At 46.1% G+C, this 20,270-nt stretch overlaps 1 protein-coding gene across 17 annotated transcripts in view; it reads left to right on the top strand.

Moving 5' to 3' along the window:
* SCRIB (scribble planar cell polarity protein) overlaps positions 1–20,270 on the top strand; it is a 210,767-nt gene that overhangs the window by 140,983 nt on the left and 49,514 nt on the right. For 11 of the 17 annotated variants that reach the window (XM_077493465.1, XM_077493471.1, XM_077493472.1 and 8 more), the window contains 4 exons: positions 1,833–1,922; positions 8,928–9,290; positions 16,667–16,741; positions 17,703–17,750. In XM_077493465.1, the coding sequence (XP_077349591.1) occupies positions 1,833–1,922; positions 8,928–9,290; positions 16,667–16,741; positions 17,703–17,750 (576 nt within the window). The remainder of the gene's footprint in view (positions 1–1,832; positions 1,923–8,927; positions 9,291–16,666; positions 16,742–17,702; positions 17,751–20,270) is intronic. The other 6 variants (XM_077493476.1, XM_077493479.1, XM_077493477.1 and 3 more) reach the window with 3 other exon arrangements.

The raw sequence follows: 20,270 nt of genomic DNA on the forward strand, positions 1-20,270 counted from the left end.
TTACTTTCAGGTCATATTCTGTGGTCTCCGGTTAACCATTTCCCGCCTGTTGATGTGGAGGTTTCTGGATGATTCCTGCAGCTACAGGTATCGTCCACATATCTCACTTTTCAGCCAGTGATTCCCTCTAGCATAAAAGCCATCCTAGCAGCTGGTTAGATACTGGATTGCTTTTACATGTATTAGGAGGGGACACCCATTGGTTCCTCTCCAGTCTCTCGAGTGTGATTGGAGAGCCTCAAATCCAATCAAGTTGGCATTTCGGGGCACTACAGAGATGGCCGAAGACTGGACGGTCTCCAGCTATCTCTTATGATCCTGATAGGCCAGAAGAGACATCATGACGTCATTTCTGGTGATGGCAGATGTACACACTGACATTTTTTTCCCCTGGAAAGCAGAGACCAATGTGGATGTTTTTTTTTTTGTTTTTTTGTTTTTTTTCTTTTTATCTCATGGTTTCCAGAGTAGAGGAGAGATTTGGGTTATTAAACTGCATAAAGAGGATCTGTCATGTCTTATTTCTATCACAGCGTAAAGTGCTTTGCAAACTGTTAGCGATATGTCACTCCTGTATAATAATAATTGCAAGGGATGTTTACATTTCTTGTGATGGGAATAAAAATGATAAAAAAAATTAAAATATTTTTTTAAAGCTCCACAGGAGAAAGCATACTTGGGTCACACCTTCATATGTGAACTGTTTGCACCACACATATGAGGTATCACTGCGAACGTTCTAGCGAGAGCAATAATTCGAGCTTCAGACCACCTCTGTAACTCTTACAAATGTGCATCAACTCATCTTTTTATAGTTTACCAAAAAATTGGGTTTATATATTGTGCTTTTTTGCATTAAAATTAATTCAAGTGTATTTTTTACAAAACCGCGTTTAAAAAAAAAAAAATGCGCAAATTAAGAGTGACATAAAAAATTGCAACGACTGTCTTTTTATTCTATAGGAATAAAAGTGATAAAAAAAAGATTTAAAAATATTTTTTTTTTAAAGGGCCACAGGCGAAGGCATACTTAGGTCAAGCCTTCATATGTAAACTGTGTTTGCACCACACATACGAGGTATCACTGCGAAAGTTCTAGCAAGAGCGATAATTCGAGCTTCAGACCTCCTCTGTAACTCTTATAAATGTGCATCAACTCTAATGTAACCTGTAAACATTTAAAAGCGTTGCTTATGGAGTTTTTTTAAGTAGCAATGTTTGGCGCCATTCCACGAGCGTGCACAATTGTAAAGCGTGTAAGTAGCCATTTACTTGAAGTAACATCATGTTTTTATAGTTTACCAAAAAACTGGGTTATATATTGTGGGTTTTTTTGCATTAAAATTCAATCAAGTGTATTTTTTTACAAAAAAAAAAAAAAACACAGCGCAAATGCCGTGTGACATAAAAAATTGCGACTGCCTTTTTATTCTGTAGGGTCTCTGCTAAAAAAAAAAGTGTATATGTATATGTATATGTATATATATATATATATATATATATATATATATATATATATATATATATATATATATAAATTATACACACACTTGGAGATATACAGTGTATGTATGTGTATATATATATATATATATATATATATATATATATATATATATATATTTATTTATTTATTTTAGGGGTTCCGAGTAATTTTCCAGCAAGAACATGCAGATTTTTACATGTAGGGGTGAGATGTCAGAATTGGCCTGGGTGGGAACTGGTTAGGGTGGCTTCCTATCAGACCTCTTTATCTAGGATTGTTGGTCACTCTGTAGTTCTTTCATCTCTCTACTACTGCTGATACTTACTATTGTGTCTTATTTTTCCAGGGCTACACAACATCATCTACCGAACCTATCATGATGGATTACAAGACACTGGCAGCATTACCCAGCAGCGGTCTGCCCAAGGGGAACAGAGTGAGTGTAAAGGTGGACGGGCCATACGCTATGTGGTCTGGCTATACTTGTATTTCTAGTTACAAAAATGATGAATACCAATCGGATGTCTGTTGCCAGCCGAGACGTCATCTGGCAAACTCATTGTCTCCTTTCTTGTTGATAAGCCCCCACTCTGTCAGCAGTTGCTGAATGCATCACGATTTGTTAATTGACTGTTCCATGTCTCCTTGGGACTGTTCCATGTCTCCTTGGGAATGTGCACATTTGTCCCGTTTATCTCCTGTATTTGGACCGTCATGTTGGCTTTTATTGGTTGCTGTAACTTGTCTCTGAGCGTTATTTTCTGGTTGTCATTTGTGGTCATGTGGCTGGCCATATTGTGTAGTCAGCGAGGTCACTTGACTTATTGATGTCGTCCCACATATTTGCTGATGTGATCGCTGTCTTGTATGTTTGTATCTATGGAATTGAAATGTAAGCGTCATAAAAGAGGACCCATTACATTCATATATTGGGCTAAAATTTAATATTTTAGGCGCTTCCACTTTTCCAGAGAAACTCCTGAAGTGGGGGTTGACTGAGAGGCCTCTCTGCTTTTGTTGATCTGCGCTCATTCTCCTTGAATCTCTGTTCTCCTCTATTCTCTCTTCCACTAGTTCTTAGCTGCCATTCATCTTTTCCACTGCCTGACATCAGTGCAGTATTTCTCTGCAATGGTTGAAGGGGAGAGAAGAATTAGGAGCACAATGACGAGGTCTAAAATGGCCAACAACCATCTGACTTAAGCCAAAGCTTACTAATTTTCTGGAGAGAGGTGTATCTGAAAATTGACATTTTGACCAATTAAGTACACTAAGATTTTTAAATTTGGCAGGTTCTCTTAAAGTGGAAGTAAACACATCCATAAAACGGTTACCTTTCCAGCACGTGGCAGAAATGTAACTCTCCCATTGGTTGTGCTCTCGACCAAACTGTCAAACCATCTGGTTGGTGTCATAACTGATCACATGTGCAGCATCATGGCAGTTGTAGATTATATAGAGGCCAAGATGGCTGCTTCCTTGGCTGAAAACAATAGGAGGGTTTACTTCCACTTAAAAGGCAAAATGGTTATGTGATTGCTAAATGATTAGATGTATTGCATTGGGGACATGTGGTACTTTCACCCTCTAGGCTGCATATCCCATTATACCTATAACTGTATGCAGTGCTGGGACAGGGATCTTGAGCGCCCAAGGGGGAAAGACCAAAGTGCATACCCCATTATGAGCTGTGGACTATTTTAGCAAAATAGGTTTTATGTCCTGCCCTTTTTTAGACCCCTATTGGCCCAGCCCTGTCTGTATGTTCTTGGCTTTCACCCTTGATGGGGATGTGGGATCCCTATTAGAATACATTGCAGAACTCTTTATGTTCTGCTGTGGGTAAAGGCACCAGCGTTTTGGTGCAAAACCATCAGGACCGGTGTCAGTAGCTGTGCTGACCTGCACCCCTGGCTATGTTAGTGTGTAAGAGTTTGCAGCATATGGTGGGTTGTCACATTTTGTAAAGGGGACAGTTTTTTTTGTTTTTTTGCCTGCTGTGGGCAGTTGTTGGACCTAGCACAGTGACTGTATTCAGTTTTTTTGTGAGAACTGACCGCAGGATTTTAAATCTCAAATATTTTGGTCTTGTCATACAGTGGGATTAGGCAATTGTATCTCATGGCTCTCATGGCAAATTAACGCCTTGGTACAAAGCAGAAAGGGTCTGATTGGACAGCTGATGGAGTCAGGTTAGCTCCATGTTGGGCTGGTGTTCAGGAAGCTGGCTTAGCGCCATGTTGGGCAGACGTTAGAGAAGCCAATGGAACAGGCTTAGCTTCATATTGGGTGGACGTTGAGAAAGCCAATGGAACAGGCTTAGTTCAATGTTGGGCAGATATTCACAAAGCCAATGGAGCAGGCTTAGCTTCATATTGGGTGGACATTCAGAAAGACAATGGAACAGGCTTTGCTCCATGTTTGGTGGACATTCAGGAATCTAATGAAGCAGGCTTAGCTCCATGTTGGGCAGACTTTCAGGAAGCCAATGGAACAGAGCTAGTCCCTTGTTGGGCTGATGTTATACAGCCAATGGACAAGGTTTAGCTCCATGTTGGACTGGCGTTTGGGAAGCCAATGAGGTAGACTTGGCTCCATGGGGCCCAGACGTTCAGGAAGCTGATGGAGCAGGCTTAGCTATTATGCTGACATTCAAGAAGTCAATGGAGCAGAGTTAGTCCCATGTTGGGCTGATGTTATACAGCCAATGGAGAATGGTTGACTCCACAATTGCTAATGTTCAGGAAGCCAATGGAGCAGAGCTGGTTACATGTCGGGCTGATGTTCAGGAAGCCAATGGAGAAAAATTAGCTACATGTCAGGCTGATCAGGAAGCCAGTGGAGTAAAGTTGGCTACATGTTGGGCTGATGTTCATGCAGCTAATGGAACAAGTTTGGCTCCCTGTTGGGCTGACGTTTAGGCTGCTCATTTGTTGGGCCTCAATGGGATAGGATGAAGGTTTGTCACTGATGGAAGGATGAGAAAGTACAAATGTTAAATGATGCAAGAGAGGGGGAATGTTGGCTAACGCTGGTGAGTTTAAGAGATTTAGTCCTATGATTTACTCCAATTTGATAAGACTAGTGGTGGGGGTCAGATTAAACTGTTGAAGATTTTGTTGGTATGTTTAGAGGACTGAGAAGTGAAAGTTCTCCTAGCAAAAACTGGGTGTAGATTTGGAATTATTCTAAAATGTGTTGAAAAGGAGCCTTGCCAGACACCAGGAGTTTGGTATTGCTGCACAGCACCTAGCAGTTTGTCCATCCCCAGAAATTTTGGTCCTCAGTTGACAGTGTTAGGGACATTGATGTGCCAGACCTTCCTCCTGGTGCAGGTGTGGGATGTGGTGAAGGCCCATCATGTTCCAAACCTCCCTCCTGATGCAGGTATGGGATGAGGTAAAGACCCATGAATGTGCCAGACCTTCCTCCTGGTGCAGGTGTGGGATGAGGTGAAGACCGCTGAATGTGCCAGACCTTCCTCCTGGTGCAGGCGTGGGATGGGGTGAAGACCCATGAATGTGCCAGACCTTCCTCCTGGTGCAGGTGTGGGATGAGGTGAAGACCGCTGAATGTGCCAGACCTTCCTCCTGGTGCAGGTGTGGGATGGGGTGAAGACCCATGAATATGCCAGACCTTCCTCCTGGTGCAGGTGTGGGATGGGGTGAAGACCCATGAATATGCCAGACCTTCCTCCTGGTGCAGGTGTGGGATGGGGTGAAGACCCATGAATGTGCCAGACCTTCCTCCTGGTGCAGGTGTGGGATGGGGTGAAGACCCATGAATATGCCAGACCTTCCTCCTGGTGCAGGTGTGGGATGGGGTGAAGACACATGAATGTGCCAGACCTTCCTCCTGGTGCAGGCGTGGGATGGGGTGAAGACACATGAATGTGCCAGACCTTCCTCCTGGTGCAGGCGTGGGATGGGGTGAAGACCCAGTAATGTGCCAGACCTTCCTCCTTGTGCAGGTGTGGGATGGGGTGAAGACCCAGGAATGTGCCAGACCTTCCTCCTGGTGCAGGTGTGGGATGGGGTGAAGACCCATGAATGTGCCAGACCTTCCTCCTGGTGCAGGTGTGGGATGGGGTGAAGACCCAGGAATGTGCCAGACCTTCCTCCTGGTGCAGAAGTGGGATGGGGTGAAGACCCAGGAATGTGCCAGACCTTCCTCCTGGTGCAGGTGTGGGATGGGGTGAAGACCCATGAATGTGCCAGACCTTCCTCCTGGTGCAGGTGTGGCATGGGGTGAAGACCCATGAATGTGCCAGACCTTCCTCCTGGTGCAGGTGTGGGATGGGGTGAAGGAAATGTGGTGGTTGGGGTAACAGTAGCCAGGAATGTGATACTTGCAGCAGCTTGGCTGGTCTCTGGCTAGCAGTTTGGAATTTTATTCTTATACACGCAGGTGTTGGGTTAGTGATGATTCCAAGCCTTTTCATCCTGGAGCAGGTGGGGGGATGGGGTGAAGAATGCGGTGGTTTTCTGGGAATGTGTCATTCCTGTAGTCAGGCTCTATTCCTGCCGCATGGCTCACAGCTGCCATTCCAAACCCTTCAAATCACAAGAGGCTCTCCTCCTCCCCCCTCGCACTATTTTTGGAAGCCCTTGTATGTGTGTCTGCCCTGCTGAAGAAATAGTGTGAGGAGAGAGGACAGATCACACCTCGGACCTCAAAGAGCGGTCAAGAAACTGTGAGTACTCGCAATGTTCACCTGGGGCATGGGGTTCCCTGTCATTGCTTGGTGTCTGTCTGTCTGTGACCAGCCTTCCTGCACCCCAGACTCTTTCCCTTCTTACAGTCCAGTGCGTCCTGTTAGTAAGACTTCTTTCTGAGTGCCAGAAAGTGAGCATGTGTAGAAGGATTTCATTCTTACAAAGTGCAACAAACCTTCGAAAAAAAATGCGTCCAGTGCTTTCTAGGCATACACGGATTTTTTTTTTTCATGTAGTTAGAACTCCTTTTTTGGTGATCCTTCCTAACCATCCATGGACATGCAGATCTGTACTCGCTGTATATTCTGTTCTGAGCAAGGAGGAATGGAGGTCATAGAAGGCATTTTATCAAAACTTTATATTTATTAAAGGGGGGGTAAAAAAACGGTCATAGCAGATCTGTTTCGCTAATTCTTCTCATCAGCCTTCACTGGAAACTGAGTTGGCTGAATTGGTAATATGGCTGTCAATAAATTAGCTGTCGGGGTTCATTTAGAAGCACAACCTATCCTTGAGTAAGATCGAATCTTACCCCTGTAGGAGCCTTTATTAATCCGGCCGAACATGAATCGAAATTTCGATGTATGTATGGGCAGGCTGATTGTGTACCCATGTCGATCCATAGATCGACATGGGTTTAACCAGCCTGTTGAGTTTTTTTTTCTTTCTTTTTTACATGCGATTATGCTCCCCCTGCTGGCAGAACACAATAGCGCTGCGGGAGTCATTCCCCAAGCAACACTGACTGTGTTAATGGGAAAATCGAGCGATTTTTTTTTTTTCTTTTTCTTTCACCAATGATGGAAGAAAAGAAACTCAAATCATCTGTGAGCTGCTTAAGACCTTCTCAGTTAGGTTTTGCGCACTAGTTCACACAAAGGATATAGGCGAAGAACTACTTTTTTTTGAGCAGTAGCAATTAAGGGAGAATGTGTTCCCTATATATATATATATATATATATATATATATATATATATATATATATATATATATATATATATATATAACTCCTGTCCCAAGACCCTCCCCCCTCCTTTCCTGACTCCGCCATTATGGCGCAAATGTGCTTCAGGGCTCTGCCCGGCCTTTAGCTCCTGGTAAAGCCCCTTTTTCACATCTGTGGATGTGCAGGAAATTTCCGGTGCGTGAGCAAAGACGGTATATATTGGGGCTGCGCACGCGGGAGGAGGGACACAGTCACGCCTATCAGAATTTGCGGCGCATAAAAAAATATGTATAAAAACTGTGAAAGGGGGAGGGAGGATGCAGGGTTTTATGAGGATTGATTTAGTTAAGTTCACAACAAAGGGGTACACTTTGCATTTGGAGGAAAAGAGGTTTAACCACCACAGACTTCATGACAGTAAGTGTAGGTTCTCATCTGTGTGGGTGCGTTTGGGCAGACAGACACAGCAGCCTATTCATTTAAATGGTCTGTTGTACCTGCAGGAAATTTAGCCACATGGATTTTGCCCACCTAAAAAATGGCCACGATTTTTCCGATGCGTGTGACAGGACCGCCTCTGAAGATATAGGACCTAACACCTTAGACACTGGCGGAGGTATTCCCTGTAGGGGAGGGGTTATATAGGAAGGAAACTTCCTGTCTAATTGAATACACCAGTGTCCAGCACCTGAAGGTGAGATATAACCCACTTAATAATTACTATGAGCCTCTATGTCCCATGATGTACGATAAAGAAATAGGACGCTTCTCTAAAACGAGGGTGCTCCAGAAAATCTTCACTAACATTTCCAGTTCAGCAGTAGAAGGCCAAGGAGACTCCGGGACTTCAGATGAGGTGTGGTAGCAGGAGAAGTTTCCAGGACAAGCGGTGAGGGGTACCCGTTAGTGTCCGACGTGGTGCCGGGGATTATTTCTTAATGGTACCCCAAACGCGGCGCGATTTTTGCTGCGCAACGTCAAAAAAGCGACTGGCTCAGTGCCAAAAAAATGTAGTACATGAGCTGCTTTGGTGCGTTTTGGAGTGCAGGGAGACCCATTCAAAATGATGTGGGGGGGAAAAAAAAAGGCATTGCGGCGGCATCGCTCAGGTTAGGCACATTTTAAAGGACTGCAGCAGCCATAATCGCATTCATCCGTGTTCCCTTTTTTTTTTTTTTTTTTTTTTTCTGTGGCACACAGTTTTCATTGTTTGCAGGTGGGAGCGGGACCTCGGGTTTCCTGCTAAAATTTTTAGTTTTGTGCTGTTTTTAATATAAGGGCCAGTTCTGAAAATGATTTACTTTGCAATGAATGGGAAGCATTTGGTTGTTAATAAATATTTTCATGCCTCATGTTCACTGGATGTTTAGGCCCGGTGCAGGAGGAAGAGAGGTGCACCATCCAGCCGTGGTTCTGGCAGCTCCGCCTCCAAAAGATTTTTTTTTTTTTACAGGTTGCTAGCAATGTGGTTGGACGGTGCACTTATGCCTTCCTCCAACACCTAAAAGGTCAGTGAGGCCTTAGATAATACTGCACACTTTCTGGAAAGTGTGTTGCTGAAAAAAGTCCCCAGTCTCCTGTCTGTCTATATATTTTATAATTGTTCCTCATTGAGTGGGGTCTGAATGTTGGTCACGGTTTGTGTTGTGTAGTAAATGTGATCAGATTCCTCTTCTGTTTCCTCCTTTCCTTATTATTTTTTGTCTCCTCTCCTCTTCCTCTCCTATTCCTCCTCCTCTTCTTTGCTTGCTCTCCTCTCCCCTCTGTTGCTCTTTTCAGCTCCCCCTGGAAATGGACCCTTCCTACTCTCCTGTCCCCGTGGCTCTTGTCCATCCTGTCCCGACAGTCATAGCCAATGGCCCCTCCTGCCTCTCCACCCACCCGGTTTCCTCTCCACACCCGGCCGTTGCGCCCGCCCCCGCGGCTGTGCCCAGCGAGTCTGGAACCCCGCCCGGTAAGGCGGAGCCAGAGGAGGAGGAGGAGGAGGTGCTTGTGGACTGCCAGTCCATCCTCTTCAACGAGAATCCCTTCATACTGGCTAACAAGAAGCGGCCGGGGGCCAGCGCAATCAAATTAGCTGGGCCCCCCACTGGATACGGCACGTCGGGGGTCCTGAAGACCAATGTGTACTCCTGCAAGAAGGCAAGCAACACGTTTTGTGTGTGGTTTTCTTTTTTCTTTTTTTTTTGCACGCGTGTTGTCCCTACATGTGGAGCATGTCAATTCACTTGTCGGCTGGCATTGTCACATGCTTGGCATACAGGCAGGATGACCGCTGACCGCACATGGATCTCTGCACGGTGTCCCGGGTTCCATGGGCGGTCCATGCTGTTATAGAGTGCCCGTGTGTATTGTGCCATCGCGAGGCCTGCCTGTTTGTACACTAGCCCAGTTTGTCCTCCTATGTCTTCTCACCAGCTTCTGCTCCTTGTCACAGTTTCCAGCATGTCGTTGTTCACTTTCGCGATGTATGGCTCTCCGGATGCTCATGATTTTGCTACCCCCTCTCACGTTAACCAGAGGCGGCGCTGTTGTGCGGCTGGTGGCAGTCCAAGTATGGGGTCTGTACTATAGAGTGCATTGCTACTAAATCCTGCTACGCGTTTCTGACTTTAGTGCTCAGTTCATGTCACAGTACGTTGTCAGACGTGGTAGTTGTGACCCCGACCTCCTGTACATTCAGTTGGAATGTGACTGAACAAAAACAAAAAAAACTGAAGGAGCGTTTATGGGTAAGGGTTACATGTATGTTACATAGTAGGTGAGGTCGGTGAGGAGCAGACTCCGTGCAAACACAGCAGCAGCTGCCAAAGCAAATGGAATTTTGGAATGTAAAAAAAAAACCTTGAAATGATAAGATCGGATTGACATTTATTTTGCAATTCCGGGCCAGCGTAGCGTATTGTGGACAGCTTTGGTCACAACACTCCTGGGGCTCGTCCACACTACCAATGAGATCTGCACTTGGATTGCTCTTCAGAGAGCATTTGATGGATGGTGATGTGGTGGTGTTTCCTCTTCCTCTTCTCACCACCCCACCTGGTTTAGCCCCCTGATAACCCCCCCCCCTCCCCCCATTAGCATTGCCATTTTAGAGTTCTCAGCGCTCTAAATTTGGGGTTAGGTTTTAGGCTTCATTCAAAACAAACCCAGAGAAATTCCTGCCTCAACTTGCCAACCAGCCTGCTAACTAGCAGAATTTTCCTAACAATATGCGTAAAAAATAGGGGTTTTGCACACATTTGCATATAAATGCTTAAGCTACAGAGCCCCGTTAACGCACCCTGGTATTTTCTGTAGTCCTAACTCTAAATTTATGAGAGTCTCCCCATTGGAAGCTCATGCACTATAATGGATAGGCAGAGGGCAGGTGGGCCTAGAAGGAGCCCCCCAGCACCCCCCCTCCTCTTTAAAGGCACAGGGGGTGCACTGGACACCTAGGCAACATTCACATTGGTGATTTAGGTAGATGCGAATTGTAGCGGCAGGAATCTTCTGATTTCTGCTTCGGCTTTGAGTGGCTAGGTGTGGCCTCCGGTCCTGTGCACTATGATGACCGGTTCCGCTCGACTGCGAATATTCATAGCTCTCTGCGCTGGCAGCGATTTTTACCTGCAGTGATCATCATTGTTTGATGTACTTTGTGTGCCTCCAGCAGTGATCACCGTAGGTAAAAGCCGCAAATACCTGCAGCCACCAGCAACCTGTCATTATAGTGAATGGGCCCAGCAGCCGCACCTAGCCGCTCCTGCCGCTACAATCTGCACCGACCTAATTCACCAATGTGAATGCAGCCTTCAGCTAAGCATTTACCAGCATTTAGTGCTGATTCACACTGGAATCGCACAGGAAGGCACTCCACGTTCCTGTGCAATTCAGTGCTGTGTGATTATCAGCCCATTCATTTGAGCAGGCTGAAATCGCACAGAATTGCATCAAAAGTAGTGCATGCATTACTTTTAAAAACTCACTGTAACCAGATTGCATGCTACTTTGGTTCCATGCAATCCGGTGCAGACAAACACACTGCATTTTAGGATTACGTTGACGCACAACGTGCTTTTTTAAGTGCGTGTGGAATGAGGGTTTCTTGCACAGCGCTCTGGTGTACATGGTCTTTGTGCTGTCAGTTTAGCTGTGTCTGTGTGTCCATGATCCGATTAGAAGCTCTGAGGCATTTTTCAGGCATTTTTTTTTATTTTAGCGCTAAAATTAGCACCTGTAAAGAGCCTGAAAGCCGCCTCACCTGCAGTCCCAGTGTGAAAGCCTGAGAGCTTTCACACTGGGGCGCGGTGCGCTTGCAGGGCAAGAAAAAAAGTCCCGCAAGCAGCATCTTTGGGGCAGTGCGGGAGCGGTGAGTACATCGCTCCTAAACTGCTTTACGCATTGAAATCAATGGGCAGCGCTGCCAAAGCGGAAAGGCAGGGGTACTTTGCGGGCGCTTTTAACCCCTCTGAAGGGGGGGGGGGGTGGGTTAAAAGCACACTGCTAGTGGCGTAAAAAAGCGCCGCTCAAACAGCGGTAAAGTGCCCTTAAAGCCTCTGGTAGTGCAAGTGTGAATTATTATTATACAGGATTTATATAATGCCAACAGTTTGCGCAGCACTTTACAACATATAGGCAGACAGTACAGTTACAATTCAAAAATGATGCACAAGAGGAACCCTGCTCGTTAGAGCTTACAATCTAAGAGAATGTAAACTAAACCCTCCTAGACTGTAAGCTCTATTGAGCAGGGCTCTCTGATTCTTCTTGTATTGTAATTGTACTGTCTGCCCTACTGTTGTAAAGCGATGTGCAGACTGTCGGCGCTATATAAATCCTGTATAATAATAGAGGGCATTTTCCAATATCTCCAGTGCTAGTTTAATTTGAACGACCACATGTGATGCTGAGCCTTCATGATTGAAAAAAATGTAATGCATTGAATATATGGGATGGGCCAGAGACAGTCGCAATAAGGAGGAAGGGACTAGAGACTCATGGGGGGGGGGGGCCCAGGCAATAGTAGATTATGGGGGCCACACAGTATACAATCATACAGTATACACAGACATGTTTCTATTGGCTGAGAAGGTACTGGAGAGGTGGGGCAGCTATAATCTCGTGATTTTTATACCAAAAGGATGTTGGTAAGGGACATTTCAGAGACAGATGTAAAAAAAAAAACACACATTTTTCCATACTGTCCCTTGTTTTACTTAGGCTGGCAACCCTGATTGGGCCCCATAGTGGCCCGGGGCCCTCGGCCAGTGCCGAGTGGTCAGTCCGCCCCTGCATATACCCAATGACGTGACTGGCCTCAGGTAATACACAGAGATGAAACAAATCCTCCTACATAAGTTGTAACTTTTAATTTACAGCCTTCTTTCCCTACATCTGTTCCAAGTCTCTCAGCTCTGAAAAGCAGGGAGTGGGGAGCTGACGTTGCATACAGTGAGGAGAGATGATTGGAAGAAAGAGACACATCCCCAGGAACACAGCTGAGGCTGTCAATCTGCTGGAGGCCCCTCCCCTGTCACCATTTTTCTCTTGGTGTCAGCAAAACTTACCATAAGTGGCTCATGCTGATAGCAGAGGAAGGAGGCAGAAGACAGAAATGACACTTGGTGCTCTGGACTGAGACGAGTACACACTATAGGGGGATATGCTTTGTTCATATTTCATGTCTGAGGTTTATAAGATCAGGGAGAAATTTTCTTCCCTTTGTGGCAAAACCGGTCACAGTGATGGGGATAGGTTGACGTGGACAATGATGCTCAGTGTAATAGATTGGGAGCGGTTGGTGTGTTGAGCTTGCAGTGTTGAATTGTCGTCGTCCTGCGCTCCGTAATATTCACTGTACGCCTGCTTGGGAGCACGCTGCCATTTGTCTTCACGTCAGACAATGTTTACTGCTGATAGAGCTGCTTGTGCTCAGATGTGTGCTGTTACCATTTATTATTGTATGCTGTGAGGGTGATTTTGTATGACTCAGACATGGAGAAATCACCATAATTCAGCAGGGGTTAGGATGATCATTCCTCTACAGGGCTGCAAGTGTGCCGGTGAGACGGTTAGATCTGGTCATCGCTCTTCAGATGGTAAGACGCAGTAGTCATCACACACAAACATACAGTCAATGGGTATCTGTTGCTGCCACCCCTGGAGGGCGGGGGCCTCGCTGCCCCCCCCCTGGAGAGAGCGGGGCCTCGCTGCCCCCCCTGGAGAGAGCGGGGTCCTCGCTGCTGCCCCCCCTGGAGAGAGCGGGGTCCTCGCTGCTGCCCCCCCTGGAGAGAGCGGGGTCCTCGCTGCTGCCCCCCCTGGAGAGAGCGGGGTCCTCGCTGCTGCCCCCCCTAGAGAGAGCGGGGTCCTCGCTGCTGCCCCCCCTAGAGAGAGCGGGGTCCTCGCTGCTGCCCCCCCCTGGAGAGAGCGGGGTCCTCGCTGTGTGACGGTTAGATCTGGTCATTCAGATGGTAAGACGCAGTTGTCATCACACTCAAACATACAGTCAATGGGTACCTGTTGCTGCTGCCCCTGGAGAGCGGGCCTCACTCCCCCTGGAGAGCGGGCCTCACTCCCCCTGGAGAGCGGGCCTCACTCCCCCTGGAGAGCGGGCCTCACTCCCCCTGGAGAGCGGGCCTCACTCCCCCTGGAGAGCGGGCCTCACTCCCCCTGGAGAGCGGGCCTCACTCCCCCTGGAGAGCGGGCCTCACTCCCCCTGGAGAGCGGGCCTCACTCCCCCTGGAGAGCGGGCCTCACTCCCCCTGGAGAGCGGGCCTCACTCCCCCTGGAGAGCGGGCCTCACTCCCCCTGGAGAGCGGGCCTCACTCCCCCTGGAGAGCGGGCCTCCCTCTTCACAGAGAGCGGGGCCTTGCTGCCTGCACACTGTTGTTCTGCATAGATCGCAGCAGCACTTGAAGCTCAGTTGCAAGCTCAATTGACAGACCCTGGGTGACCACGTCTCACCGCCTCAGGCTCCCCATAGGAGATCCGACTTGATGGGTGGCCCTACCATCTGAAGGTGATAATATTGGAGCCCAGGCCTGAGGTTGGAGGAATCCTGCAGCCTTGCCATGACACATTGCAGCAGGTGGAGCTCAGCTGTTCAGTGTGTTGGTGTAAGGTGGGTGGGGGGAGGGGGATGCTGGAAAGCTTTTTGTAGGAAATCACACATGTAGACCAGTGGGGGGTCCTATTCCATTCCGGAGTTCTTCTTCCATTATAATTTTCTATGCTTGTTGTTAAGGATTAGTGTACTATAGCATTACAAGTTACATTTAAAGCCCAACTGCAGGAAAATTTAAAAAATCCACCCTTGCAATGACCCTTGCACTGCAAGGGTTAAATTCTTGTTTAGTCTAGAGAGACGAGATCCAAGATGTAATACTTTCCTTGCTCCAGCAGAGTCCCTCTAGTGCTGCGACCGGTTCCTCACAGCTGGTCTCTAAGCCGCGACCAGCTACAGTTGCACTCCAGCCTCCTCGTTGTACAAAGGAGGGTTAATGACACCGAGGCTTTGCCCACAGACCAGAACTTTGTGTTAAGGAGTAGAGTGCTTAAAGGATGAAACCACTTTCGTGGGGGGGGGGGGGAGTTCACAAAAAAAAAAAATTCCCTTCTAATCTACAGCCGCTGTCATTTTTTGTAAGATGCAATATGGCGACCTGGAGGTGTTTTGTACACAGATGGTATACAGACCACCCCCCCACCCCAAAAAATCCATGTCCATTTGAAATTGCCACCCTGCCATCGCGTGCGTGCCAGTCGGGACCCCCTGTGAGTCCAGTTGCGGGTCCCGCGGACTCCATGGCCGCGGGGAGACCCGCGATCATCTCACGGGGAGGCTGAAAGGAGAGATGCCGTTGTAAACAGCATCTCCCCATTCTGCCTAGCAACAAGTGACACTGATCTCTGCTCCCTGTGATTGGAGCAGAGATCAGTGTTCACCAACACACAGTCCAGCCCCCCACAGTTAGAAACACACCCCTAGGACACACTTAACCCCTACACTGCCACCCCCTGGTTAACCCCTTCGCTGCCAGTGTCATTTACACAGGAATCATTGCATTTGTATAGCACTGATTGCTGTATAAATGACAATGGTGTTAAAAATGTCCGATGTGTCCGCCATAATGTTGCAGTCACAATAAAAATCGCTGATCGCCGCCATTACTAGTAAAAAAAAAAAAAAATTAATAAAAATGCCATAAAACTGTCCCCTATTTTGTAAATGCTATAAATTTTGTGCAAACCAATCAATCGCTTATTGCGATTTTTTTTTTTTTTTTTTTTTACCAAAAATACGTAGAAGAATACGTATCGGCCTAAACTGAGGAAAAAAAAGGTTTTTTTTTTTATATATTTTTGGAGGATATTATAACAAAAAGTAAATAATAATGCGTTTTTTTCAAAATTGTCACTCTATTTTTGTTTATAGCGCAAAAAATAAAAACCGCAGGGGTGATCAAATACCACCAAAAGAAAGCTCTATTTGTGGGGAAAAAAAGACGTCAATTTTGTTTGGGAGCCACGTTGCACGACCGCGCAATTGTCAGTTAAAGTGACGCAGTGCCTGTTGTCAAAAAGTGGTCTGGCCTTAAGCCAGCAAAATGGTCCGGTCTGAAAGTGGTTAAAGGTGGTCTTCCACTGGATACTTCTACCTTTTGGGACCACAGGCAGCAAAATTGCTGTTTATGGCTCTTGGCCTTTTTCCCCATCTACCTCAGGGCGCTCCCACTGTCTCTGCTATAAAATAGAGTTCCAGAAGGAATGGTAGAAGCTTCCTCATGGTAGGTGTGGCAGGTGTGATGGATGGAAGAAACTATTGGCTCAAAGCTGAAATGTTACCGCTTCTGGACCGTCCCACGCTGATATACTGTGGGAGGGCGGCCCTCCTGCATGAAATCGTGTACCTGTACGTGATTTTGTGCACGCCGTCTGGGGGCATGCGCACCATCGGTGACCCGCTCCCACTGTGATTGGACACAGGAGGAGGTAATTAACGGGTCCGGCGGACGTGCCGGTCGTTCTGAGAAGAGGCGGAACGGCAGTCTGCCTATTTAAAAAACAAGGCAGACCGCTGTTCTGCCAGAGGGGAAGATGGAGATCTCATGTTTCAGCTTCCTATGGAATACAGGCTGATCATGGCTGGTGGGAGGAGCCAAAAAGGGGCTGTACTTAATAAATCACTGTGTTCTACCTCTGCACTCATGAAGACCCCTCAGCACTAATGCAAACAGTGGGCTGACTCTTGAGATGTTATGCAAATGCCTGGATGGGTGGGTGTCAGGAGGCGTGGCTGTTCCTAGGCAGCCTGTATTTGCATAGGTAATGCCCACATGTGATGTTGAGCCTCCATGATTGACATCCATTGGAGGAGATCTGACAGACAGGAGCTTCTGTGTTCTCTGCTCCGCCTCCTGAGTAGTGCTGGACAATGATACATGCCGGAGAAATCTCCTGAGCACCTTTTCTGTAGACGTTCCTGCGGGTGTCACGCCTTTCCCAGTCTCACCTGCCTCTTTTCTGCTTTACAGACGCCTTCTGGAGATTACACAACTGGAAATATAAGGGACGTTCCCAGTTCCCCCTGCAGCCCCAGCGGTTCGAAGGTGAGAGTCGGAATTTTTTAAATAGTTTTTTTTATCAATTGTAGGTATGTGTATAAAAAAACTGATATATATATATATATATATATATATATATATATATATATATATATATATATATATATATATATATATATATATATATATATAGATAGATAGATATCTTTATACATACATATCTATCTATAGATATGTATGTATAAAGATATATATATATATATAATATCCACCTATATATAGATATATGTGTATGTGTGTGTGTATATGTGTGTATATATATATATATATATATATATATATATATCTTTATACATGCACACAAATAGGGTGAGATTTACTAAAACCGGAGCAATCCGATTCTAGTGCAGCTGTGCATGGTAGCCAATCGGCTTCTAACTTCAGCTTGTTCAGTTAAGCTTTGACAATGGAAGCCGATTGGTTATTGTGCAGAGCTGCACCAGATTTTGCACTCTCCACTTTTAGTGAATCGACCCCGCAGTGCCCAGTTTCCCACCACTTGCACACAGTAACACTTTGGCCTAATTCTCATGGGCAATCTTTAGTGTATACCCGTGCGAAGGCCATATTTGCCTGCACAGGTGTGTCATGCTTCTCTGCGCTTGCAGCCCCACACATTTATTTTGAGACCCAGCTGTTGCGTCCAATTTGATATCTTTGGGGGTGTACAGCCCCTGAACGCAGACCGCGCGTGGGTTTTGGGGGGGCCGTGCGGTCTAACTGGAAGCAGCAGCTGTGTCCATGCAGCCACTGCGACTCAATTGAAATGAATGGGACTAGCTGCATGGGGAGAGAACAAAACATCTGTGCAGGCCAACATTGCCCCTAGCACAGGTGTACGCTATATATCACCCCCCATGTGAAGGAGGCCTTTCAGTGAATGGTTATATATATATTTTTCTGTGTGTATACATGCCACATCTCCTGACTCTGTTCTGTGTGTCAGGCATTCCCTCCTCGGTCCTGTCCTCCCGCTGGCAGGGAGACGCGATTTGTAAGTTTTGTACCTTGTTCTTGCCGCTTCCAAGGGGGGGGGGGGGGGGGGCTGCAACTTTTAACCGGGAATCGCTGTACTGGAGAGGGGGGTCATGTGACCTGCATGCGTCAGGCCCGGTTGTGGGTTCATCAGACCAACTAATATGTTCTTCCTGTATGAGGCCTATTTATAAAGATCAGCTGAACAGCTGCTTTCGATGCTAAATTTCCTCTTGATTCCCATTGCGGGGGGAAAAAAAAAAATCGATCCTTTTTGAAAATTTGGTGCAAAAAGTCGAATAAGTCATAAAAAGCAGGTAAAGATTTGTGAGGCGGGCAAAAAAAAAAAAAAGCAAATCATGCCCAACTTAATACTGATGAATGGGGAAAATTTTGTCAGAAATCTTTATGAATCGGCCCCTACAAAAATGTTGCCAGATTTATTTTCACGCTTGTGAAAATCTGAGCGAAGAAATCCTCCTAAACAGTTCAGGTTGTGTTGTGAATAAGTGTTTTTTTTTGTTTTTTCGGGGACACCTACAAAGAATATTTCTTGTGGATTTGTGGCTTGTTTAAGCCCCCCGTTCACACCATAGAAAAGCAGTCCAGATGCTTTTCTGCATGCGGGTTTTGGTGCAGTCCAGTGCATTTTTCCCCCCCTTTTTTTTTTTTTTTTACTTTATCTTAAGATTTTGGATGCGTTCTTGGTGCGTTTTTACAGCATTCCAGTGCAGGAAAAATGCGGCATGTTCTACTTTTTTTTTTTTTTTTTTCCTGCCACTGGAAAGCACTGTAAGCACTGGTGTGAACTACGCCATTGGAAACCATATAACCTACTTTTCATGCGTTTTTGATGCAGAAAAAAAAAAGATGCACTGGACTGCATGTGGTGTGAACTAGCCCTAAAGCAAAAAAAAAAACAGGATGGGGCAAGTTACGTTGCTGGAAATCAGCCACCCATCCTCCTCCAGAAACATTTCAGATCGTTTTACTGTACGTTACCGCAATTCATCTCGCTGTATGTGGGTTTTATTGCAGCCTAGTCTCTCTCAGCTGTTTTAGGCTAAATTAGGCAAATCGGAGACTGCCTAGATATTTGCAAGAAAGTTTGTTAAAATTCCTGCAATGATCACCCAAGGGGGAAGGTCGGGTTTTTTTTTATTATTATTATTATTATTATTATTATTATTATTATATATTTTTTTTTTTCTCACTCAACAAAAGTTGGAGTTAAAGGGGTTATAAGGGTAAATATTTTTTCACCTTAATGCATTCGATGCAATAAGGTAAAAAAACATCTGTGTCAGTCCCCCCGTTTAACTTACCTGACCCCTCGAAAGTCCCACGCTCGCCCCCGACGTCCTCTTCGCCGCTCAGCCTGGCCGCTGATTGGCTGGAGTGGGTGGATTGAAAGCAGCGCAGCCATTGGCTCGTTCTGCTGTCAATCACATCCAATGACGCGGAGCGCTGGGGGGGGGGGCGGAGTGCCGTGTGATGCAGCGAGCGGCTATAGCCGTCGGCTGTATCTTGGGGGAGCGCGCCCGCAGGCGCTTCTCACCATGCGAGGGAACTCGCATGTACGTGAGAAGTACTTGCTGGAGGAAGCAAAGACAGCCGCCGAGGGACCCCCAGAAGAGCAGGTTCGGGGCCACTCTGTACAAAACTAGCTGCACAGTGGAGGTAAGTAATAACATGTTTGTTATATTAAAAAAAAAAATTACTTTACAAACCCTTTAACGTATATATGTGAGCCCTGACTTTGTAAAAGAACCCATTCAGTTTAAAATAGAAATTCAAGGCAAACATTTGTGTATAAATATAAAAAAAAACATTATAAATACTTTTTTTTTTCCCCCTTTTTTTTTTTTTCTTTTTTTTAAATAAGTGATCCCATTTTCTTTTTTTCTGCTGCATAAGAGCTGGGGGAGCATAAACGGCAGCACACTGGTCTTTCCGGTGAATGGCTGTGCAGGGCGGGTCATGTCAAGACAGGGTGGATTTGATTTAAATCACTGGTAAAAAAAAAAAAAAAAGCTTTTAAGGAGCAACTGTCATCTCTGTCCCGCAGCGGCGGCTCCTCTGACCCGCTGCTGACTCACCGACGGTCCCAATCACTTTAATGGGATGGCTGGTGATGCAGCGGTGACACAACAAGGGCAGGAGACGCTGCAGCAGCAGGTGAGGGGATGCCCGCAAACAGGCGCTGCCATGATGGATCTGAAATGACAGGTGCCCTTTAAATGTGAGGACTCATTCTTGCTGGTTGTTAGAATCTTCAATATTTGCAAACAAAATTAAGGTTTCCTATTTAGAATAAAAAGCTGTCGGGTTAGTAAAACAGCGATATCAGAACCGACTCAATCATACAGTTTGTAGTGTACATAGATTTGCAAAACAATAGGATAAAGGAATATTCCTGAATATTGTTTCATCTCATGGTTACTGTGACATTGGGGGTTATTTACTAAAGGAAAATCCACTTTGCACTGACAGCGCACTTGGAAGTGCAGTCGCTGTAGTACAGAGGGGGACACGCAAG

Source organism: Lithobates pipiens, unplaced genomic scaffold, assembly GCF_037356315.1.
Source record: "Lithobates pipiens isolate NorthernLeopardFrog02 unplaced genomic scaffold, aLitPip1_a1.2 Scaffold_19, whole genome shotgun sequence".
Lineage (NCBI taxonomy): Eukaryota > Metazoa > Chordata > Amphibia > Anura > Ranidae > Lithobates > Lithobates pipiens.